At 37.0% G+C, this 26,738-nt stretch overlaps 1 protein-coding gene across 1 annotated transcript; it reads left to right on the forward strand.

Annotated features, from left to right (window-relative positions):
• Positions 1 to 3,074: 3,074 nt before the first annotated feature.
• On the forward strand, positions 3,075 to 25,879 carry LOC145988755 (BTB/POZ domain-containing protein 2-like). The gene is made up of 5 exons (XM_083123918.1): positions 3,075 to 3,172; positions 3,529 to 3,651; positions 11,907 to 12,034; positions 16,125 to 16,329; positions 23,500 to 25,879. Exons 2-5 carry the CDS (start codon positions 3,535 to 3,537, stop codon positions 24,412 to 24,414), a joined length of 1,365 nt encoding a protein of 454 aa, XP_082980044.1. The 5' UTR covers positions 3,075 to 3,172; positions 3,529 to 3,534; the 3' UTR covers positions 24,415 to 25,879.
• Positions 25,880 to 26,738: the final 859 nt, after the last annotated feature.

Here is a 26,738-nt window from a genome sequence, read left to right on the forward strand (position 1 = left end):
TAAGGGATAGACCTACATCCGGTTGTCATTTTGGAATTCCGAAATTCGACTGCAAGCAGGTTTAACGTATATCGATTTTTTGATTTAGTTTATTTTACTTCGCGTTTTGTGCCTCTTGGCTAATTTGCGAAGATGGGGATGAGTGATGAAATGATGAAATTGATGAATGGACATTCACAAACAACCAAGCCCGAGCGGGATTCGAACCCGGGACCCTTGGCGTCGCAGCGCGATGTGCTAACCACTCGGCCACAGGGTCCGGCTTAACGTATATCGAGTCATACAACAAGAATCCACAAACAGATTTTGACTAAGCCTAATCGTTTTGGAGATAGATGTTTTACAAGTTCAACAACAGTACCGACAGATGCCATCTAGACATCGATCGCGGTTCTTTCGCTTGCTATGGTAGCATGAGTTGGCAACACTGATTCGGTTGCTATGGCAACGTGTCAACTTTTTATAGCTATACCTTAACTACAGCTGCCTTACTCTGTAAGTCTATATGTGGTTGAGTGAGTGAGGTTAGTTTAATTCGTAATAGATGTGCATGATCGAATCAGTGCTGCCAAATCACTAATTGTTGCTTAGGTTAACCTGTGAAAATCGTAATAGGGAAATTTTCATGGAGGGAGTTGGCAACACTGTCTGAGTCACGTGACCTGTCTCGACCAATCAGAGAAGGCTCATTTTCTTGAAAATTGTTCATTTTCTGTTGTAGAAAGGGCCTTTATGCACTACTCCGGCTTGACTGTGTTCATTTCATCCATGCACGATGATCTTTCAATCCACTCTTCATTTTCTTATGAAACTAACATAAACTCATCCGAACTTTACCAGAATGACCTATTTTCCCTACACATGTACATTCTTGCATTCCATTAAGGGGTAAGTGCTGTGTTAACTAAGCAAGCTGACTAACAGGTTAGTTCTGAGGTACAAAAATGTCATGCTGGCTGGTGGAGGAAAGTGTGCATACTTTCTGTCGCCGATGAGTCAGTTTTTTTTTTTATTGTAAAGAAGGAAATACAGTTTCCGAAAAGTTTCAGATAACCGTGTCGCTTACTGTTTGGTACACACAGCAGTTGTACTACTGCCTAAGCCTTGTGGGTGTGACAAAAGGAGAGAAGAGGAATGAGAATTTTTCAAGTGAAATAGAAAATTGCCTATTTTTGTTATGAATTGTACAGTAAATATCGTGGAAATTTTGTTCCCTGATAAAGTTAATTCATTCAGAAACCATTTTTTGTTACGAAATACAGTTGCTGGCCTCAGTGGTGGAGTGGTTAGCTCTGCGGTCCTGTGTTCTAATCCCGGCCTGTCATGGGTGTTCTTTGTGCCCCTTCATCAATTTCAACATATCATCACTCATCCTCATCATCGTGATTAGCGAAAAGTGGAGGAAAATCGACGCTAAACAACAAAATAATAAGAAAGAAACTGAAATAAGTTGAGGAGAGAAAATTACTTAGCTGGCAATATCAACGAACAATTGACAGAGAAAATTACTGATTTTGTTGCATTTTCGCTCGCAATAGATGAAAGTACGGACGTCTGTGGGGTAGCTCATTCGTGGATGCGATTCTCAGACAGAACTACTTGACGCGATTCCTCTCCGTGGCACAAAAAGTTATTTGCAAGGAAGTGTAGGAAATTTTGCAAAAGTACGGCCTTCTTTTATCTAACTTAGTAATACATATAATTTACAAATGCAAGTTACAACTTCAGTCATTTCCCAACTTGTCAAGAACACCAATGGTCAATCTGTGAACCTAAATTAAGCCAATGTTCGTTCAAGGTAAAAATCTTTCCTGATGAATTTGAAAACAGGTTTAAAGACTTCAAAGAATGAGAATGGCAATTTCCTTGTTCACTGTTCACTTTTATTTTGACAAAGCTTGTCAAGTCCCGACCTTCAAATGGAACTTATTGAATTACATTGCGACTCAATATTGAAAGATAAATATTACGAGGTGGGTGAATCTAAATTTTTCTAATATCTCTCACAGCAACATGTGTTTGTTGTCTGCTTTAAGAGTTTCTTGCTCACACAAATATAATGCGAACATTGAGAAGCTAGATTCTAATAAAATAAGGTCTCAAATCTCTAGGAAACGAAACAATGATTAAAGATTGTCCATAAACGGTTCATTTAAAAAATAATATGTCAATTTATGTTTAAAACAAGCATGTAAATAAAATGTGTCACTGACTACGAAAAAATATTTCATTTTTTTTATTTCAATAAACTATTATGGATTCTAATTAAAATATGTTTCTTTCAATTACAGACACATGGAATCATAACTAGGGTGGTGTGTGAAAGGGGAATTCCCCCTTCTGTTTTTTTCCATTCCCTTGCGGTTGCTAATTTTGATGCGTGGGAAAGGGACTCTACATATAATTTACATAATATATATCGATGCTGAAAGAGTAATCACTGGAATCCCCCCTTGAGACTGAATCCCTTAGTTTTGGGCTTCAAGGGGCTGAGGTTCGAGATGTGCGGCCCGAAGAATTTTGACATTGTCGTTATGCGGCCCCACTAACGAATTGAGTTTGACATGGCTAATGATTGTGTTCACCTTGAGAATGTGCAAGGGTCACGTTCACGTGAATCAACATTTGGCACGAATACACGCAGTACCTACAACTTCCTGTCAATGCGGAGAACCCAATCAAACAATAACGCATTTACAAACGCATATGTTTCTCCAATGCCCCTTACGACAAGACCATCGGGAAACGTTATAACCCTACTCCGACTAGGTATTCCATTTCCGGTGTCAATCCCAATCCTGATAAGCCTCGAACACCCATCATGTGCACAGAAACGCAACACCCCCTTGTAAGCAACAAACACAGATAAGGAAATCCAAAGTGTAACATACCCACCAGGATACCCTCCCACAGTGCAAATCACATGTGAAAGTGTCATAAGGAACAACGAGGATGAAGACAAGAAGACACGGAGAAGTAGGATCAAATAAAGCAGTAACGTTGGCTAAAAACCGCAAAGGAGAGGCGGTCTGAGCCACTATAAAGCAACAACAACCCACAGCAGCTTCCGTGGATTCTGTACGCATATCTCTGGCAACGCTGATTTCCATATGTAAATTTTTATGCTTCCCGGCGAGAACGAATTCCAATTTACAATTGGAAGTAAACTATAGTTAGTATTGTAGTTTTAATACATTTTTAATATAGAATGAATATATAAAGTTCTAGTTTCCTTTCTCAGATGGATAACGCGTAGTTATTGAGTTCATTTGATTTAGACGCTTCATAAATATTTGCATGTTGAAAGTAAATTTGTTGCAGAAATCCAGTGTCATAAACAAGAAAATCAGGACCTATCACTATCAATAATTATACCTGTCAAATTGACAATTTTACAAACTTCAGAAAATAATTAGGAAGCAATTCAAGTATGTAGGGAGGATTTGTCGTCGTCAAAGATATTTCAGAAACTAATCCCAAGTTATACATGTGCAAAGTAAATTTATTTAATACCGAATATTATTATAGGTGAAGATGTCAAATCAGTACCATATAGAAGGAACTGGGAAACGAGAGCGAGGACATAATCTCCTGAAAACAGGATTATGGAGTGATTGTGAAGTACATGTTAGATCAGAGGGTAAAGAGAAGGTATGCCATTTATACAATACTTAAAAGATGGTATGAATATCATGATAGATTAACACAGAAAATGTATCGAAATATGTAGAGGAGACCGGAGTTGGTTCTGACAAGCACTGTTCCGTGTAAAGTATTAGTTTCTTGTTGGCACTGCTGGCTCATTTAGCCCCACATTTCTTGCCCGTTGTTTGCTTCTTGGCAAATAAAAGCAAAAGTGTTTTGTTTTTATTTAGTTTTTCAGCTATTATCTCTGTTAAATATTATTTCGGTAACAGTAGTATAAGCCGGAGACACATTAAACTAGTTTGTTTTCAAATAAAAATCATTGCTACTTACCTCATATGTATAGCGGAAGATTTTTCAAGCTGGGGATCACTTTTTTTCCATGAAAAAAGCGTTATTTTTAACATTATAATCATTTATTGGTCGTTGCTAATTCGGCGGGCAAATTTTGACTCACGTTGTCTATCATCAGCTGATGTGCAGTGTTTCAAAACTTATGAACCGATAAATGCCGCACAAACTATTCACAAAAGGTTTTTAAGCTAAAATTGAGGCTAGACTCTACTTTACGTCCTTATCTGTATGGTGATTGCTTCTTTGCGTTCGCGGTACGCGATCGTGGTGCGGCACCCAGCATCTCTTCGGGTAAGTACCTTTTTCTTTTTACACTTTCTGTTCACGATAGCCCCACTATCCATTCACAGGGTCGAGGTATGCCTACGAGGTTAGGTTAGGCCTGTTAGGTTAGGTTCCATTAGCACTCATTTCACCCCTAAATATGTGCTTCATCATCTAAAAAATCCTCAGTACGTTCAATTGCGCATATCCGGACAACATCGGTTTTTCTCGATTTACTCCTTCAGGAAATTTTTGCTCGCTTTGGTTTACGTTGTTGAATTCCTTATAAAGTAAACTTTCCAACGATATATGACACGTATTCCTAATGAAAAGGACGTAAACTAGAGTCTTACCTTACATTGGGGGGGGGGGGGGGGAACCGCTCACACGTCATCTTGTCAAACTTCCGCGTGGTTGCTACACTGTGAGGGGGTTACATAACCGAACGCACGGAACATTTGATTCACGTAGTCGACGGTAATGGCGGCACAAGCTATCGTACAACGGAGATGCATGATTGACGAAAAATACCTTATTTACAAGCAAAATACGTTGCAAAGGTAAAGTGTTCCCCTGTGCTTAGCACCACGCCATGAAGGCGTTGCACGATTCTAAAAAACAATTTCTCCGGCTTCAGAAAGTCCTCAAGAACGCAATTCCGTAAATACTTTCTCGCCTTTTCTCCTGTAAATTTTAAGAAATCCGTCTCCGGCTTATACTACTGTTACCATTATTTCTTCTCTACAGTTTTCAGTATAACCTCAGATAGCAGTAATATATCCTGAGAATTCTTTCATCTATAGTCAGTATATGAGAAGTTTTGGTAAATGTAAACTTGAGGTTTGAGATTCAAGGGTTGGAAGTGAAAAAGTACATGTGGGGCTAAGTTATTTAAAGCTTAATTTAAGTAAAGTAGCCTAACTGGCAAACACTCTGTGTACATAGCATTTCTATAGTTTTTTTTGGTATCAGTTCGTTATATCGGAGACACTTCAAAATCGGATATTTTGCGTTTCGTATGGTTCGTACTTACCAATTGTGCATTGCGGAACATATTTGAAGGTGCCATTAAGGTTTTCAAACGATTAGAAACATTTTTTACACTAAAATAAGCCGTTTCTCGAAGTGTTACAGAATGCACTTCTTGGTGTGAGCCCCATGAACCATTCACGCATAGCCCCAAAAACATTTGGGATCGTATAACCATCCACGAATAGCCCCAAAAACCATCCCGGATAGCCCCACGGATCATTCACAGAAGGTTAGGTTAGGCAAACATAGTTAAAAAACGGCGTGGTTACGTTTTCGCTGAAATTGAAGAAACAGAAATTGATTTCCGGCTGAAATAGATTGAAAGATGAAATAAAATACCTCGAAGAACTTCGACAATGCTACAGAAACTAATTTCCGTAAGTAGTTTTTCCTGTAAATTTGAGGATAGGTGTCTCCGATATAACGAACTGTTACCGTTCTTTAATATCTCTTTGGAATTTATGAAGTATTTTGTGAAACAAACCCACTGCTCGAATCAATATTATGTCCTATTCTTACTCGATAACCACAATTCTCATATCCCGGTGAAAGTAATTCAATATGCATTATTCTCACCCCACAAGTCCCATCAATTACAACTTCTGGACAAAGGAGAAGAGATTTTGTTTTGAATGCTAGTAAAGGATGGATGAAAAATAATCCTGGGTGAACAATTAACATTTACAACGTTCCATCCATTGTAAAAGTAGCATTTCCTCTTGGTGTAAATTGAACAAATTTTCAAATCAAATAATTTAACGGAGACATGGGTAAAAGTTGTCAATTGGAATAATGGATTTCTTCATTTTTACACAAGAAAGTACTGACTGGAATGAGTTTTTCTTGCATTTGGATACTTCGTCGAGATATTTTCTGTCATCGTAGAATCTGCTGGAGTGGTAAATGATGTGTTTTTCACGAAAAATATCTCTCCAACGCACAATTGCCGTTGCTGTTGCTTCCTTGGTCTACATGAACTGGATGATGATGATGTAATCTCCTGTCAGTGTTTCCAATGACGCGGTTGTTTTGCAAGAAGATGAAAAAACGAAAAATACATTTTCGATATTACTATGACCCAAAATTTTAACTATGTTTGCCTAACCGAACCTAATCTAACCTTACCGTGAATGGTTTGTGGGACTATCCGGGAATGTTTCTTGGGGCTATGCGTGAATGGTCCGTGGGCCATTTTTTGGTTAAGAAAGTTGGAAACCCTGTATACCCACTGATACTACTGAAGCTGTACCCGCCATATTGTGTCTTAAGGAAGCGAGAAAAGGACCAACAATAATTACTGTTATTGACATTATTTTCGTCAGAAAACGCCAAAAAAATCAAAATGCCACCTTAGAGAATGTTTCGCATTGCACAATAGGGAAATACAAGTATAAAATGTAATGAAATAAATGAGTGAGAGGTGTTCAGCCGATCGACAACATTTGATTTGTTCACGGATAGTGATTTTTTTCCATCCTATGTAATAGATCGTTTTGTGGACAATGAAGATTGTGATCACGTTATGAAGATCGTAGGAAACTTTGCTGTAAGTCTACAAGAATGATGTACCGTGATGAGCTATGCTAGTCAGACAAAGGATCGAATTGTACCACCCTCTTGAGATGCAGTCAACAGCATCTACTTTTATAGAATCCCTGTCTTGGCGGCATGGATGTTCTACAGTAGCTAAGCCTGGTCTTAAGAAGAAGGCAAGCAATGCAATATTGCGAAAAAGGGAGGGTATTGCCCCCAGTTTTTCTAGGAAAGAAAGGGCATTTTGACCAATAATAATACTATATCCCCCAAATCCTCATTCAACGGCCATACTTCTTATTTCAAAATTATTGGTCACGTTATTGATATAAAATATTTGCTATTATATTACTTACAGCTTCCCGTACACAATTTGAAATATTCATGTTTGGTTTAGTAAATTGATTCACAACACACCTGACAAAAACAGAACACTCACTTAAACCATTTATTCTTCCCACACAAAATGGAAGATGTTCGAAACTAACAAAAGTGATACCAACCTCGTACAAATTATTGTTCACGGGAGAGTAAAAGAACTGACTTGAAGCTTAAAATTATATTAAGCTTTGGAATAATGGGTCATTACAACAGGAAGAAGATGCACCCGGTACTACTTTCTTTATAGATGACGTACCATATTAATAAAATTAGTATTTCGAGTTTGATAGCATTTAGGACTTAACATTTATGCTATTTGCAGGTCTCAGAAGAGAGTTTCATTGCTTTCTTTACATAAGTTTTATTGAAAAAAAAAAACATCAATCAGTTTATTGAATTTGTTTGCATGGAAACTCACGATAAATATCGTGTAAGTTATTTGGTTCTTTTCAACACTGGCGTTGCATTGTAATTTGAGATGAGAGGTGGACAACAGCCAGCTGTTCTGCAGATTCCAGCGCTCTCCAGTGCTGAGGACACTGTAATTGTGAACGTCGATATTATTGACACGTTCACAAGTCGTGAAACTTAAAGTAATGCTTTAAAGTTTGTCCACATGGAATTTGGAACAGTTGTAATAATTTATTTCAATAATTCTGTGTTTATAATAGGTAAAGCAAATATTCACCTTCAAGATCGTGTTAACACTTATATGCTTTCTGCTCTTTTCAAGAAGCCACCGAAAAGCATAGCTTTTGTTAGTGGTTTGGGGCCTTCACCAGCATCTACCCTTCGCTATATGATACTTCAGGAGTGTTACTTTCCCGTGCAGTGGCTGCAAGTAGAGAGTGTGCTGCTCGCCAATGGGCTGCTGAGGGAGTTTGCGGCCATGAAATGAAGTGCGATAGAAACCAACTATTATAAGGCACTCACCCAACGTTAAGTTAAAATTAAATAATATTTTAATAGTGTAAGCAGTCTTGCTGTGCTTGTACTATATCTTCGCTTTGGGTGTTCTCTGTGAGTGTCCTTCATCAATTTAATATCATCTCTCATCCTCATCGTCATGATAGGCCAAAAGTAGCAGCAAAGCGAAGTAAAATAAACCAATCAATTGATTAACAATGGGAGGGGTGGACACGAAACCGCACTGACTGGTGAGGTCACAGACCAGAATTCTCTAGTTGAGGCAGGCTAGCACCAAACAGCAAGTACACCAGATCAAGCATATCCTTATATGGTGTCGATCCATCTACACATGTTCTTCCACATGTCATTCATCTTGTACCAAAAGCTGGGCCCAGAAAAAATAAACGAGGAAGGAAAAGAGTGTGTCAGCAATACTCTCTGATACTCCTGTTAAAGAAGTACTGGAAGTTGAAGAAACAACCAGAGTTGCAAAAGCTTCAAAGAGTGGTAATTAAACATCAAATTACAGCCATTTATGTGAAAAACGGGAAGTACTGAAAATGAGCAAAGTTCAGATAATAATGATGATGATGATGATGATTTTGTTTGACTTGCGTGTATGGAGTTATTTTCCAATTCGAAATCTTAGAGAAGTGGCTCCAGTACCTTGAGTGTACTGAGGGTAAACCTTTTTTATCTGTTAAAATTGTGATATATAAAGCATCTTGAATTACACAATTCATTACTTCATTGTATTATTATGTTGTTAACGATTATTACATTTTTATATTAGACTAGACCTGACATCATAATTATCTTGATATGGTGTTAGAGTTATGAGTCACTTGATTAATAATTAGAAAATTGGTGATGCAACTTTTTCATCCTAATGGTGGCCTCCCCCATGGTCCAAGTGTTGCATCCTTGCCTTGTAATCAAAGAGTCCCAGGTTCGATACCCAGTGGAGGCACATAGTGGTTCGGATCCCACTTCAAACTGTAGGTCAAGTCCCGATTAGCCTTACTGTGCATACATTGGACTTAAAACACCAACTGAATCATTCAATCAATCATTCATCCTAATGATGTATTTAATTATTGAACTAATTTTTACTGCACAGTGATGGTACATAATTTGTCTATACTGTGTATTCCAGAAGTGCTTGTTACTGTCAGAAATTGCCTGTCGTATGTCACAACTAGCCCCACACTTGGACATGTTGTGACAAAACATTTCTCCTTCCTTTTTTGCACTTATTGTTCTTCTGGTGTAATTTGAACAAATATGAAATATGGTAATAGCTAAATGTATAGGCTTGCATTTAAAACAAAAAAAAAAGATGTGTTAATAAAGAAAATGTTAAGCGAAAGAAATTAAATCCTCACTTTGTCACAATGAACCCCAGTCTCCTCTATATCATCGTTTGGGAACCAGAGGGACGTAACTCTAATTTTACGGAAGAGAGGAAATTATATATTCTTACAAATATGAGTGGCTCATAAAAAGTGAGTAAATTGGAGATACATGACTCAACCTTACTGCTAAGGATTAGAAGTGGTGATGTGTTGATCTCTCTCCAAATAGAGCTTTTCAGAAGACACACATTAAACAAAATCAAAAACTGAATTTTTGGATATACGTTCCTCTGGTTCCCATGTGACAATATATGAAAATACAAAAAAATGGATAAAGTTTTAGTTCAAATAAGCAAGTATAAACACTGAATTTGACACTTACATGCTGGATGATATTTTCAAAGGTGAGTAGGAGTCCGAGGAAAGTGTTTGTAACTTTGAAAGTGAATGTGAATTTGAAGCATGAATCTGTCATTTTGAAGTCTCAGGAAACAGGGGAAAGTAGACTTGTACATGCTATTTGAAGCATGCTTTAAAACATCCTTATTGTTCTGATTAACACAAGAGATGGGGAAAGTGGTGTAAAATAACAAAATAGAAACAACTGTATTTGTATATATTTTTGTTAATTATCTGGCTATTATCATATGAATAATAAGCATAGCAGAAAAACAAATTGGATGCTGAACTGCACTGCGACAACACTTACAATGCTTGCTGCTGACTGTGTATTGCCTCTCACGTCATTCATTCTCTTACAAGTTATTTGCTATTGCCCTTGTTACTACTTCTTCATTTCAGAAAATGATAAAACAAAATTGCATTGTACTTGTAGTAGTTGAACAACATAAAACACACTGACCCAATGCATCCACAGGATATGAGATAAAACCGGGTGCAGTGGGCCCTGTAGCGCACAAAGTAGTAATGTGTGGAGTATTAACTCCGAGAATGAATGCTAAACAATGGCTTTACCTTTCTGCAAGTTTTTCGCTCAAATTTCTGCAATTTCGGTAATGTATTCGAGGCTGTAACATGACAAATTAGTTTGCTGAAATAGAGAAACCATGAGCCAGCCTCGCTGGTGCAGTTTCTTATTTGAACCCCCACAGGACAACCTCTGCCATGGTGAAATCACCAGAATGCAGGCAGAAGCTCGAGGTGGGTATATGGGCAAAATACATACAAATGATATTACTGAACCTTCATATCCTTGAAAATATGTTCGATGTAAAAAGATACATGGATAAAAGATAGCTATGCAGTCACTTGCAATAATTTTCAATGTGCTCTGATGATCTCTGTGGGTGTTTATCGAACTGATAAAAAGAATGATAATTTTTTTTGCATACAGATGGGATTAAGTATGGCATGTTTATAAAATAGTATGTTTTTCTGAAATTTAGAGGTGTACTGGCAACATGCTGCTGTTAGAGGGCAGTACCAGGTATGCCCAACATTTGCCTATGTTATTCAATCAATATGCAAATGATAGATAAGAGTTTAAAGTTATTGTACAAAAAAATAACCCACCTATATTTTTGTTCAAGTCCTGGCCTAGACATGCGTGGTTCTGTGTTCACTGTGCATTTCCGGTAATTTCTTCCTTTTTTCCTGTCAGTATTTGCGTGCACATGTGCTTTCTGAATGACGTAACTGTCGTGTCCCTACCTACATGTGCCATTCTATGCCTGAACTGCCTGTCGCATACATCACTTTCTCCATGTTATGGAACTAGTTCTCTGACTCCCAGCATTACGGCATGCTGTGCCATCTATCTTGCAACACATGCATTTCTGGACATACGTCCATGTGGACTCTTTTGTTCTTTGTTTTGTCAGGAACTGCCTGAAGTGTCCCACTGTATGTATTATACGTGGTGCAATCCAAAAGTTTGGGGGAATTGGCTCATAGTTCCTTACCATGGAACCAATGTATAACCACCTTCAAAGTAATCGCCTTGGGCAATGATACACTTTTCCCAGCGCTGGTAAAGCTGCTGGAAGCTGTGTTTTGCAACCTTCTCCAAGGGGGTGGGGAGAGACATCCAATCAAAAAGCTGGCAAATCATCCTCTTTTTTTTTTTTTTCAACTACTGCTTATGACTATATAAATTCTGCATTGAAAGCTATATTTTAAATTTAGGAATGCAAATGAAAGCACCAAACGAAAAATGCTGTCAACTAATGTATTTTCATTAATTTGAAACACTTTGGGCAAAAAGTCCAAGCAAAAAAGCTGCAGAAATTTTTCTTTTTCAGAATAACTGCTTTCTTTTTTTGACCACTTCGAACTCTGGTTCTGAACCTGTACTTTCCTCATTTCTTTCGCATTACATTAGCATGATTGTAAATGACCATAATACATCATCTTATTTTATCAACAACGTATTCCAAATAATATGTATTCATTGTGTTCGTCTTTCTTTTATAGATATTCAAAGTCCATAGGTTATTTTTAACATGGGCTAGTCCAGTTTTTGGCATGATATTACATGCAAAAAGCAAAAAAGAAGTCGAGTTTACGGACATGGATCCAGATATATTTGAAGCGGTCTTACAGTAAGTATCTTGTCATAGTTTTATAGACCTTCTCTTCTAAATTAATGCTTGCTGAAGTATTAAATTAAAAAAAAAACTCCTTTGAGTAGGAAGTTATTTTCTTCAACTATATGAAATTATTTTATTATGTATGTTACATATTGTTTGATGTATGCTTAATATTTTTAGACACATACAGATAGTGTCACCTCGATACCATAGTGAATATACCATCACATTCTAATGAAGGATTATTTCTCTTCTGGTCTATGGTTATTACAAGCATAAAAACACAGTTTTTCGTTGCGACGTTGCAAGAGAACACATGCTCCCTTCATCAGACATTTATTTTTAGTTTTATTAAAGATACAGTTATAACAATGGTTAAAAATTTTTAACAAAATCGAATCGGTTATACAATGGATGTTTTCAATGTTACAATGTTGTAATATAGCAACTTAACTGTGAAATGAGCGGTCTGTTTTATTATTATTTCAGATAAAAGAAATTCTGAGGCTCCTATTTTCTGTAATGCTGACAACAGTTGTTGTCATGGTACTGTATCAAAAGCTGCCTTTAAGTCCAAATAGGCTACAAATAGTTCTTTTTTCTCTGCTAAGAGATTTATCTATGACTTGTCGTAGCGTGAAAATGTGATCTTGCGTTCGTCTTCCTCTTCTGAAAGCTGCTTGTTCTTCTTCTAACTCCTCCTCTACTTCATCTCTTAACCTTCTTTCTAAGATTCTTGTGTATATTTTTAGAGCTACTGAAGATAGACAGATTGCTCTATAATTTTCACATTTTGCAGTGCTACCCTTTTTGTGAATTGGTATGATCAGGTTTCTTTCCCAATCTTTGGGTATTTTAATTCTCTTTCATGCTTCATTACAAATCTTCCACAACCATTGTATAGAAAATAGGAGCCTCAGAAAAACTAGTAAGAAGAATACAAAGTGTCTACAAGACAGTTAAAGGAATAGTGTGAATAGGAGGCGAGAAATCAAAAGAATTTAACATGAACAAAGGAGTTAAACAAGGAGATACCTCAGTCCCTTACTATTTATAATACTAATAGATCAAATACATAAACAATGTAGAACAAGAACTCAAAAATATAAGGTTGGAAATACGAAACTGAAACCAGTTTATGTACAGTCACTTACCTGTATGTATGCTGATAACATAGCATTAATAACATCAACTAATCAGGAACTACAAAATAAAGTAATAGAATGGGCCAGCTCAATACAAGATAGAGAAATGATAGTGAACCCAAAGAAGAGTAAAGTAATGTATAATATCAAAGCATGGAAATGAAGAAAGATTGGAAATAAAATGGCAAGAAGAACAGCTTGAACAAGTGAATAGATATGAATAATTAGGAACAATAATAACAGGCAATGGAAAATTAGAAGAAGAAATAAATAGCAGGGTTCAAAAAACAAATAAATATATTACCAAATAAGTAATACAATAGTAGGAAAAAAGGAGGTACAAGAAAATACTAAATTAAGGATTTATAAAACCATAATTATACCAACAATGCTATATGGCATAGAAATCTTACTGCTCCAAAATAAGCATAAAAGTAGATTAACAGCAACAGAGATGAAATACCTCAGAAGAGTCGTAGGAAAAACCAGACGAGATAGAATCAGGAACACTAAAATCAGGGAACAGCTACAAGTAGAATCAATTGAAGAGATAATAGAGAGAAGAACACTGGGCTGGTATGGCCATGTCATGAGAATGGGAGAAGAAAGAAAACCGAATCAAGTGATGGAAGCGAGACCAGAAGGAAGGGCAGGAAGAGGAAGACCTTGGATAGAATGGGAACAATACCTGTCGGAGATGGTTACTAATGGAAGTTAAGAGAATGGCACAAGATAGGAAGAGTTTTAGCAGATGGCTGAAGGACCTCGACTCCTAACAGCACGAAGGGGAAGAAGTAAGTTAAAAATTTTATCACCTTTTTTTTTTTAAATCCACGCCATGAAGGCGTATAGGGGGTGTGGGGGTAACGCCCCACACTTTCTTGATCCGGTCGTGAGTGGGGATGATGTGATCAGCATCACGCCCTTGACCGCCTTTACCCCCCAGGGTTTCCCCCAGGTACCCATGTTATTCGACGCTGGGTGGGCGCCGGGGCTGCTTCCATCGTTAGAAAAGTTCCCGGATTTGAACCGGCCGGGGATCGAAGCCGGGACCTTGAGCATGGTAGTCAGACACGTTACCGACTGAGCCACCGCGTCCACCGATGTTTTCTGTTACATTAAATTTTAAAGATGGTGGCCTACTCCACTTGTGAAAAGAAAACTTCATAGTTTGTATATGTTACCATTTTCATTATTTAATTTAGGCCTCCCCGATGGCGCAGTGGTAGCATCGTTGCCTTGTAATCAAGGGGTCCCAAGTTCGATACCCGGTGGAGGCACAAGTGGTTCAGATCCCACTTTAAACTGTAGGTTCAATCCCGATTAGCCTTAGTGTGCATAAAGTGGACTTAAAACACCAACTCAATCAATCAATCAAATCATTATTTAATTTATTCCAGTGTTCTTATGCAATGAACGAAGCTTCCTAGACATTTAAATCGATGTTTCCTGTCAGTCTTTTTAAAACCCTTCTCGTTTTAATCATATGCTTCTAAAGGATGATGTGAGCTGACAAACCTGTTCTTGGGTTTAAATTTGTAATGTCCAAATCGTGTTTGTGCCATCTTATTGCCATTTTCCTCATTGTTTGTCCTACTAATCTTTTAAACATGAACAACTTATATTATATATTCCTGTGGTTTCACCTCTGGTACAGATTTTCTATTTTGTATTCATTAAATGTACATTCCAATCTCCGTGGTGATTAAATAACAATTTTGAAATTAAATCTTCTAAAAAAATTTGCAATTTTATGTGAGACTCCCTTGTGGAATGGAATACAGACATTTTTTTTATCTGAAATAATAATAATAAAACAGACTGCTTATTTCACAGTTAAGTTGCTATATTACAACAGTGCAACATTGACAACATTCATTGTATAACTGATTCTTTTTTGGTAAAAAAATTTAACCATTGTTATAACTGTATCTTTAATCAAACTAAAAATAAATGTCTGATGAAGGGAGCATGTGTACGTTACAACGTAAAACTGTGTTTTTATGCTTATAATAACCGTAGACTCCAAGAGAAATAATACTACAATGCACGCTATGTGTACATACAAGAAATATTCTAATGAAGGGTTCACAAGTTTGATTCCCCACAGAGGCACATTCCACAGTGGCTCAAATTCCACTTTAAACTGTAGGTCCAGTCCATCTGAGTATAATAAAAGAAGGCCAACTCTTGACATGCATACGTGAATGGTTTTTAATGCTGCTTGATTATATGCTCAATGTTTAACATCAAATTTTATTTTTAAATTTATGACCCATTTTTTTTTTTGCATGTGAATTTCTCACTGCGTATATGTCATGCTATGCATATGTATTTTTAAAAAAATAATCACTACATGTCATGATTTGTCTATTGATATAGTATTAATAATTGTATTTTCTTACTTTGTCACTTTTTGATTCTAAGCTAATAGCAATGATGAGGATGAATGAAGATTGAATGAAATTTTTGAAAGGATCACAAAGAAATACTCAGACTAGGATTCAAACCTAGAATCTTGAGTGACAAAACCAATCAAGGTGTTCGACTTTATTAATAATTGTGTTTTGAAAGATGATCAATTTTCAAATGGCGCAAATACAGTAGAACCTAGATTTTACTTTTTTCATGGAACCAAGCTGAGAAAACTTAAAATGCAGAAAAATGTAAAATCGAGGAAAATTTTGTAATATTTTCTGTGTTGGAACTATCAAGATTGAATGTTCAAGCGGGAAAATGTAAAATCTGGGTTCTCAGATCTCCTTTCTCTAAGCCTATGTTTTCTTGAAGTAAGCAGTCAGTCAGTTTGTTACTTGCTTGATTACTAATATGAAGCACAGTGAAAGCTATCCAAATATTTAATGTTCAAAGTACACTAACTGCATGTAAGCAATAGCTTTTTAAGGTTCAAAGTATACTAAGTGTATGTAAACAATGGTTTTATTTTACTTTACCAGGCACATTTATGAAGGATCAGCAAATATCAGATCATACGAAGGTGCTCTAGACGTTTTGAAGCTGGCTCGGCAGTATATGATGCCAGAGCTTGTCACAGAGTGTGCGGAATATCTTGCTAAAGACATTACAGTGAGTAGAGCATGGCCTTTGCTTGACCTTGCAATAAAACTGAATGTGCCAGCTCTTCAACAAGCTACATTAAAGGTAGGTGCTACATCTAAATTTTTATTTATACACACACACACAGTGTGTTTCAGAACAGTGGAGACAATTAAAAGGAGGGGATTTCTGAAAGAACAAGGTACAAAAGAAGTCCATGTGAACATATATCCAGAAATGCATATGTTCCAAGATAGGTGAAACCACCTGTCATCATGTTCCGGAGTCCCTTGTAAAAGCACTAGTTGTCTAACGTGGAGAAGGAAATGCATGTGATAGGATATTTTTGCAAATTGACCAAAATTCACATTTCCAACTGCTCAAAATGTTGATTTTTGACATTTTGAGGAGAAATTTTATAAAAAGCAAGAAGAGCATGAAACAAAATGCAGAATGTATACTTGTCTCCTATCCATTGCAATCAGGTCCGTCTCGATGGCCGAACATGTTGAAAGGGTCAACATCAAACATCTACTATAAATGTGTCTGAACACTGACATACTAGTGTCGGGCAATGGCATATACTTTCATAATGCTTATGCGGACTCACTGTGCATTTCCAGACATTTCTTTTTTTCTGTCAATATTCCAAGGGGTTCCAGGTTCGATACCCAGTGGAGGCACATAGTGGTTCGAATCAGACTTTTAAACTGTAGGTCCAGTCTTAATCCCGATTAGGCTATGAGCAATTCTATTGTGACATAGGTGTGACATTCAGACAAATTTACATTCATTTGTAAATTATTTTTTCAGCACCTTCAAATATGTAACTCTTTTGATTCATGTAATTTCATTTTCCTTGATGAAAGGTATTTAATTGCAGAATATTCCTCCCCCATCACAATTTTGCAGCTAAAGAAAATACATTTTTTTTTGTCATTGTGAAGGTGTAACAATTCCGAAACTTCGACTTTAGGAACTTCATCATTCTTTCAGAAAACTCTTTAAAATATATGGGTTTACTGAAAATATTTCATATTTTCACAAAGCAAACTTTACTCGACATTAATATGCTTTTAGTTTTTAAAAATAGTAGTACGAGGGCAAATCAAAAAGTCTTTGCCCCAATTTTTTTTCAGCCGAAATAATAAACATGCATGTACATGTTCTATGTACCTTGCACTATTTTTCCACATAGTCACAACAGCAGTTCAGGCATTTGTCACATCACACCCTAGTTTGGAGATGCCACTGTCGTAGAATTGGACCGGTTAATCGTGGAACCACTGCCGGATAGCAGTCTTCGCTTCGTCGTCGTCTCAAATAAACCTCTGTCCCTGAAGGAACTTCTTCAGTGGACAATATCGTAATCACTGTCATATGAAATGTCAAGCTCCTTGGAAATGTCCTTCAGAAGCACACGCCGATCTGCTTTCACCATTGCATCCACGCGGGCAAAGTTTTCCGTTGTGAGCAAGGATGCCCTGACCACTCATTGTCATGATGGTCTTCTTGGCCATTTTTGAACTCTCACAACACCACCACCGCACACTTCTCAAAGCGAGATACTTGTTCCCATACATCAGCTGCATTTCCCTTTGAATATCGATGGGCTTTCATCCCTTGCTCCATAGAAAACAAATAACACTTCACTGCTCATACAACATAGACATGTTGAATACTACAGCCATCTATGCAAACTGACAGCAGTGCCGTGCGGAGAGTTAACGCTGGGCTGATCCAAGAAAAAAATAATCTCGGTTTCTCAATCTCACTAATATTTCGGCTCAAAAAAAATAGGGGCAAAAACTTTTTGATTTGCCCTTGTACATACTTTTTTATAAACATTTTTTGCCTGTGACTGGTGTGACATGATGCACATGTAGGATTATGAAACAATGTAAAGGCTATGAAAATTATCATAAAAAATTCTACAATCGAAGGTTTGTATAAAAAATGAAGTAGGATACTTCAGAGCTTAAGATATAAATACAAATGAGACAATTAGAATGAATTTTGAATTAATTTAGTTTTCTTGTGGTATAATACTGTATCATAATGAAACTAAATTAAGTGGAAACACACCAATTTCTACTGTAAAAAAAAAAAGTCTGAAACAATGTTATTTAAAAGCCATGAAACTAATGTTTGTATTAATAATTCCAAATTCTGCATAGTTTTCCCTTTAATTTCATATATTATAAGTGACATTTTCAATAGAAATTAATTAACCTTGTTTGTCCATTTTCACATGGAACTGCTTCTATCTGTATATAAATTGGACTTTAAGCATCAACTCATCTCAACTCAACTCCTGTCAATATTCACGTGTACATGTGCTTTTTAAAGAATGTAACTGTTGTGTCCCTACCTACCCTTGCAATTGTGTGCTTGAACTGCCCATCGCTTGCATTTCTTTCCCCATATTAGGCAACTAGTGCTCTTAAAGAGAGACCCCAGCATGGTGATGGGTGGTGCATCTTCGAACACATGCATTTCCGGACATATGTTCATGTGGACACTTTTTTTTTTTTTTTGTCAGGAATCGCCTCCTGAAGTTTGTCCTCATTGTTCCAAATCACCCTGTATACATATCTCATTTTGCAACTATCATTCTTGCTCTCCAAGTTCTTGTCCCAAGTCTGGGGAACAGGGACCCAGCTTTGCAAGAGAAATTATGCCCCATAACTAGTCTTTGAATCTAAGGTTCCTAATTTTCCTTACCCTGACTTTTGGAAAGTTCCATGAATCTCAATTTCTGCATTGTCAAAAATTTTGCTTTGAAATAAAAATAATAATTTTCTAGCAATGCATCATAATTTTATCAAAACAAGAAACAAAGCCAACTACAGTAATTTTACTTACAGCAGTTATATTTAGGAATTTATAACTTTACTGTTAGAATAACATGTCCTTCATGTGTATTAACATTTCTTGAATTATTAACATACACGTTGAAACATTTTTCTGGATAGATTATAAATTACTCGATTAAATTAATAATGTACATTATTTAAAAAGGCACAACATATCAGAAACTGATATGTACTAATGACCGTTAATAATGTGGTCTTAATCACTGTTCACACAGCTTCACCACCAAAATATGTGTGTGTGCCAAATCATGCATTGATATGGAGATTTTCAGATATTCAAAGCATTATTAGTTAATATTTATTTTGTGAAATATTAAATTATTTTTTTACTCATGGAATACATGAAGATTTGTACTCCTTGGTGAGGTTTTCTGGAAGCCAGGATAACATGTAATTTCATGGGTTTCCCAGTCAGGTATATATCTAGAAAAAGGTTAGGGTTTGTACCTACCGACTGCCAGCCCCACTCCCACATGTCTCAGCAGAAATGGGCGATTATCCAACTACTTACTTGGTGATGTGTGGTCAGCATGGCAAACCCCCAGTATTCGTTGCAAATTTTCCATTATATAGATATGGCATACAATTTAGTGCAAAATTATGTCGTTTTGTTGTTATTTTTATATTTATAAACCTGTAAGTCACATGCACTGGTTTTGTAAAGTAAATGCATACATACTTAGTATTTTCTTTTATATTCAAAACCCATTGCAAAATTGTGTCATGCACTAAATACATAAATTGGTGTCCACACTGTGGCCATGCAGTCTAGGGCAGTGGTTCCCAACCTTTTGGACTTGCTGAGCTTTTTTTAGAATCAATTTCTATGGCAGAGTCCCTTAGGCCTACCATACCCTATGTCTTACAAGTTAATGGTGTTCAGAAATAATATTACAGAACGGAGGAAGAAGGGGTAGATAGCAAATGTAAAGTAAAGAGATATCTAAACAATTGCACAATGTCCATGCAATGAAATTATATTTTCAAAACTTCGAGCTTTTGAGGGGCTTCTGTATTTTGTTTTGGTAGCTGTATAAGCTGAGAATCCCGATTTACATATGTAGTTGAGAAAGGCAGCAATACTCATTTCTCAGACAAGATTTTGAATTCATCTTGTAAATGCAGCCAAAACTCCGGTAGACTTTGGTTTTGAAACTAGATTTTTAGTTCATTGTGAGATGTCAAATCTATGATGATGACCTAGTATTCTGCTGAGTTTAAGCTGGGTGTTTTTTGTTCACAATGAACACATTCAATACCCATTTAAAGTCATCAAGCACCTTCTCTCGAGCTGTTTGAAAATAATGTTCAAACAAGTCTTTCAAACGTAGAAATTTTCAGCGAGAAATGCAGGCTCGACCAGGACTGGAACCTGGGTCTCTGGCATACCATGCGTGCCATTGTTCTACCACTGACCTACCGAGCCGGCCTGGCCTCGCCTGGTTCTTCATCGCTGACACGGTATGCCAGACACCCGGGTTTGAGTCCTGGTCGAGCCTGCACTTTTGCTGAAAATTTCTACATAGTACATCTCCTGTTGTGTCTAATCTTCAAGTCTTTCAAAGCTTCGATATGCCTTAATATTTTTCTATATTTTTTCTTGAACCTTGACGTTATTTTCATTCAAGAAGCTTTTTGTAAAGGGGAACCAATCGATATCTTTGTTTTCCACGCACTCAAACCAATACATAAGTTTTCTCTTAAAAGAAGACACTTTGGCATTTGCATCAAAGACTGTGGCAGTTTTTTCTTGCAATGATAGATTCATATCGTTCATTTTGTTAAAAGTGTCGACCAAATATGCCAGTTTGCACACCCAGTCTTCATTATTTAAAACTGTCATCAATAGAGCGATATGGTCCATCAAAAATGTTGCTATTTGTGCACACTGTTCCATCAAACGTGTCAACGCTTTTCCCTGATACAACCACCTTGCTTCAGTGGGTAGCAGGAGGGACGTGGTGGCTTCCCATATCTTCACACATTAGTTTGAAGAGCCTGATTTTAAGAGGTCATGATTTTATATAGTTTATTATTTTTGTGGCATTATTCAACACTATAATAAGCTCAGAAGGGATTTATCTCGAGGCTAGTGCATGTCTCGTGACTAGCACCCCACTCTCTTTCGTTGTCTGTCCGTTTTGCTCTTGCACTACAATAATTTTGGAGCTAGTGGCAGCAGAATAACCAAGAGGAGTCTGCTAGAGGAGGTGTGAAATTCAACTTGGCAAATTTCCATGCAGTTTTCTAGTTTTCTTATTTTGTTTCTTAATCTTTAATTTCATTCCATTTTTATTTATTTTCCTGGAGCGGCCGCTGATCCCCTGGGAAGTGTACGTGGAGCCATTAGGGATCTGCAGAGCACAGGTTGGGAACTGCTGGTGTAGGGCATCAGGCTTTGGACTCAGGCTACGGAAAACATACTGGTTTGAGTCTTCTGGAGGGAAGCATAACAACTTTTCTCCTGAGATTTCAGCCAGTGTGTGGGACCTGTGGCCACCCAATATCATGAGTTAATTGGGGAACTGTGAATGAGTAGTGTAACCCAGTCATGGAAAGTCTACCACAACGGCTGGTGGTTCATCGTTCTGACGACACGTCAATCAGTAACTGGTTGGATAATCACACACCTCTGTTTAGGCTTGTATGAGTGAGGCTCTGGCCTGTTGCACCGTGGATTATTAAATAAGTAGGTTAATGAACCTTTCATGTTGTTGGAGTATTTCCAACCTTGTATTGGTTATCAGGATTACTACATTTTATATTAGTGTCGGCAAACTTTCAACTGAGTAACCATTCTCCATTGTAAGAAATAACATGAGAAGTTACATGAGAATGCAGTTAATACCAGTCCATTGCACCGTTGTTACTGAAATTGCATCTGCTCTGCAGGATATCAATGAGTTTGCTTAGGTTCCATTGGCTGTTCCATACTCTGTTTTATAGTAGCCTGCCAGAAATATCATTCCCAATTCTCTTATCTAAATTATGACTTCATACAAACATTTTGTATGCGAGATACTACAGTGTGTTTGTAGGATTCTAAAAACCTATAACTTTTAAAGTAATAGTTTTTTTTTTACAGTGAAATATTGTTTGTTACACAGAGGAAACTTGAAAATTAATGTTTGATGTGGTTTGGTTCATCACCAGATCTCCAGCTGGGCACCATTCATGTCCAAACACACTTGCAATCTTTGTTTGAATCCGAGAATTGTGTTCTGACTGTGCTAGTCCGGAATGTTGTGAATCACATCACGTATCTTGTCAGTTTCAGTGAATACACCTGGGTCTTAACATGTCCCCCACAGCCACTAATTGCAAGCCGTAAGGTCTTGTGACCTTGCGGGCCAAGGTGTGGGTCCTCTGCGGCCAATCCATCTCTCCCAAAATTTACCATCAAGAAACTCACGAACTTCAAGGGCAAAGTGTATGGGGACACCATCTTGCTGGAAGTGGACCTCATTGATGATGTCTAACCTCTGAAGTTCCAGGACAAGGAATATCTGTAATATGTTCAGGTAGCTGGAGCCATTCACTGTGTCCTCCTGGAAGCGGAATGGACCAATGAGGTGGTCCATGGAAACTGTGCACCAGTCATTAACTTTGGTGCTATCCTGCTTGTGTGTCTCGAACTCGTGTGGATTCTCAACCCCCAAATTTGGCAATTGGGTCTATTCACTTTTCCTGAAACATGGAATGTGTCCTCATCAGAGAAAGGAATGAGAGACGGAAGGGCATCACCACCATCACCATTTAATCGGGTCAACATTAATTCATAAAATTCCTTCCTCATGTCAAGTCCTCTTCTATCAGATCATGACAAATCTCAACTTGTACGGCCTGGCTTTCACTTTCATGCGCAATATACTCTGATACTGTGTAACTTAGACCTCGTCACTCCCACTTCCAAGGATCTTCGTTTAAGAGATTTCATTAGACTCTGTTGCACACGATCCTGCACTGCATCCATCTAATCATCACTCATTCTAGGCCTCCCACTATGTGGCAAATCTGCTACACTTTCTGTAGCCTTATACTTTTCGTACCCTATCTGGATACTTGTCTCTGCTGGAGGTGTTTTTCCAAATGTTGTTTGGAACCTTCTATGCACCAAAACACAATTTTTTTTAACTCTGCAAGCCATAACACACACTGAGCTTTTACCTGCATCGACACTATCTTGGAATCACGTTATCGCATGATCACCTGCACGCACGTCATTCAAGAGTGTGGGCAGAACAAAATTTTAAATTTTCCTCTATGTAAAAGAACAATATTTCATCGTAATAAACCTATTACCTTAAAGTTGCAGCTTTTTAGAATCCCGCAGGACATATAAAATACACTGTATTTCCACGTGTAAGACTTAAACACATGTTTATTTTCATTCTTTCAGTTCATAAGGGACAATAGCTCTATCATTCTGAGCTCAGAAGAACTTGAAAATGTGAACAGGTCAACTTTGGAAATAGTTCTCAAAGATTGTAGACTTAAGCTTCAGACCGAGTTGGAGGTGTTCGAAGCTGCCCAGCTATGGGCAAAGAAGGAATGTGAGAGACAAAAGCTTAGCGTAACAGGAAGGAATCAGAGGAAGGTTCTTGGAGGACTGATCAAACACATCAGGTTTCGTACACTTTCACTAGGAGAATTTTTCAAAGGCCCTGGTGCTTCAGGTCTATTGACGGACGATGAGGTCTCTGAAATGATAATATGTCTGGATACCAATGGTGCATTTGAACCACCAAAATCTCTAAGTGACACCTGCGAGCACAGATTGAAATCTGGGCAGCGGATGCAGGCTCCAGATGTTCATTTGATGTCTCGCAACTGCCGTGGTGTGATGAAAGTTCAGCGCATTTCTGACATATTTCCCTCTGTCTTGCTTGGCGGGTTTTGTGAAATTGAAGAGAAATTTCAATGTACTGAACAAGTTTGCCTCACAGGCATTACAATTGGTGCACAGGAGAAACGACAGAATGAAGCGCTGGCTTTGAACTGCGAGTCCTCCAATGAAATGGAGATTCATCTGTTTAAGAATGGCCGGATGGAGGGAATTGCATCGTACAGTAATTCTGTTGTTGCGTCATACACAAACAAGAAGAACTGGGGCTGTGATGTACATGTGAACCTGAACAAGAGTATAGTGTTTAATCCAGGTGATATCTTATCTGTGGTGATAGAAGTGAAAGACGATCAATGGTACCCCAGGTTCTATGATGCTTTGAAAATTAAGGGACCATTTCAGCCACAAAGACTGGATAGCACTGGATTTGTAGTTGGGTTTATCTACACAGAACCTTTTCGATCGTGAAAACAAATCTTGAGCCAAAGGTTAACTGTTATGAATGAGCATATTCATCATTCAAGACGGTCCTCTAAAAACTGCATAAGTGAATCATTTTTTAGAAATCAAAAAGTTTATGCTTGTGTCTTTTCTAATACATGTTAATGTGCTCTTAGTCCACAAATTATGAGTTCCTAGACTATTTATAACTTAATTCCCACGGTTTATCTTCGCATATATGTTCAGATCCTTATCATTAATGTTTCTCGCTGTTAAAGCAACATTAACAAGTTTAATGTTGGAAACTTTTTTTTTTTGCATGATGATATGTGATAGGCTGTTCATATTTTACACTTACTATCATTCCATCTCATACATTTAGTATACTGAGAAATGAACTAGTGGCTTTTAGTTAAAGAATTGTACAAAATGTCATCTGGTACTGCAGGTACATCTTGTACAGTCGCGGATGCTTCTGGGTTGTAACAATTCCATTGACTTTCAATGAATTTGTTACAACCCAGAAGTGTATGTGACTATACTACTTTTTCTTGTAGTTTGATAAAGAAAAATGTACTGTAAAACTGCTTCCATACTTGTGATAATATTTTTTTTTATCAAGTTATGAACATGAAGCTGAAGTTAAGGTATGTTCTTCAAATATATTTCTGTGTGTAATTTGTATTAGCTTTACTGACCGTAGGCTTTAAAAATGTTTAAAAGCCAATGATTTGAATTATTGTATTTGTATACATTTCTTCTCTTGAAAGCCACTGTGTATTTTTCTTAATTTATTTTATTTCTTCTGTTCTTGCTTTACAATTTAGATTATATTTATTTTTTTCTAAACTGGTTACAAGAGCATGGTATCCAGACTTCTTCCTTCTAAATTTTCAATATTTCATGTGCAGTGTGCAATTGAAGTTCCATCTTGAAATATCAGTATGTACCTACAAATATTAATGATTATATCTACATTGAAATTAAAGTGCAAATATGTTTATTTTTAATGAGACAATTGATAATTTTATCAGTCAGTCAAGTAAAACAAACATCTGTTTTTAAGTAATTGATTATCATGGTATTTTTTTTATTTCTATGTGTCAAAAAATGTTGTGAATTACATTGTAACAAGGTTATGTGAACCAGTTTATGAGAACTGCTTTCAAAATTTTTAGAAGCGTAAAATTGAAAAAAAAAAAAATGGTGATATTTTCTCAGAGTATTGAGTTTTTCTAAATATTTCTCAGAAAGAAATTGCTACTTTAGAAATTACCATGAAATGCTCTTGGATGCATTTGTATGCAGAACTAAAATTCGTTGTGTTTGCCTCATTGGAACATGCAATTTTTTTTCTGTGCCCTTCTTGTACACTTTATACTCTGTTAGTGTTTTTAACCTATAATTCTTAATAGTTTTAAATTAATAGTGTGTTGTAATGAGACTCCTGATTGTGTATATACATATTGTTTAAATAAATATTGAAAGAAGATCATCACTGTTACATACGTTCCGTTGAATATTTTTAATAATATAAAGTATTAGGCCTACGTATAGGGCCGATGGCAACCCACCATCGTGAGGAAATTGGAGAGCTCCGAGTGGGTGAGCGTAATCCGGTCACAAAGTCCTACAACGGCTGGGGGTCGGTCGGGCTGACCACCGTCCCCCTAATCTGGCTGCAGATCTCCACGCTCCCTTGGTGGCTCGCGTGGGAGGGAGGCCAGCAGTCGGTAGGTAAGCCTTGGCCCAATATTGGGCTGTTGTGCTATTGGATTATTAAACTGTACAAAGTCATTATATCATTGTATGAGAACTAGTTATGAAAACTTTCACACTTTAGCCTACTTTATTATCTCCAGGTTGATCCACACAAAGGCAATTCCATTGTAACGATTGTGACATTCAGAGAAATTCATATTCAGTGTTCAATTATTTTCTTAGCACCTTCAAATATGTAACTATTAACTCATGTAATTTCATTTCCCTTGAAAGTTACTTAATTTCAGAATATTCCTCCCTCCTCTCAATTTTCAGTTACAGAAAATATTTTTTCTTTTGTAATTGTGAAGGCTGTTTACACTTCCAAGACTTGGCTCTAGGACTTCCTTAGTATCTCAAAAAACTCTGTGAAATATATGGGTTTACTAAAATAATTTCAATTTCACAAAAAAAACTTTATTTTACATTTAGATATTTTTGGTTCCTAATAAAATTACTGCATATCTTTATCATAAACAGTTTTTGCCTGTGGTGGGTGTAACACCATGCACATGTTTAACTTTTGTAGGATTATCAAACAATGTAGAGGCTATCAAAAGTACCATAAATAGATTCTTCAAACTAATGTT

Source organism: Lepisma saccharinum, chromosome 1 (genome assembly GCF_977018435.1).
Source record: "Lepisma saccharinum chromosome 1, izLepSacc3.1, whole genome shotgun sequence".
In the NCBI taxonomy this organism is placed as follows: domain Eukaryota; kingdom Metazoa; phylum Arthropoda; class Insecta; order Zygentoma; family Lepismatidae; genus Lepisma; species Lepisma saccharinum.

Excerpts from the sequence above, each read along its gene's own strand:
- LOC145988755 (XM_083123918.1), top strand. The coding sequence starts at position 3,535 with ATGTCAAATCAGTACCATATAGAAGGAACTGGGAAACGAGAGCGAGGA. Across the intron at positions 12,035-16,124 it reads ATATTTGAAGCGGTCTTACA|GCACATTTATGAAGGATCAG; the intron begins GTAAGTATCTTG and ends TTACTTTACCAG. Across the intron at positions 16,330-23,499 it reads TTCAACAAGCTACATTAAAG|TTCATAAGGGACAATAGCTC; the intron begins GTAGGTGCTACA and ends TCATTCTTTCAG.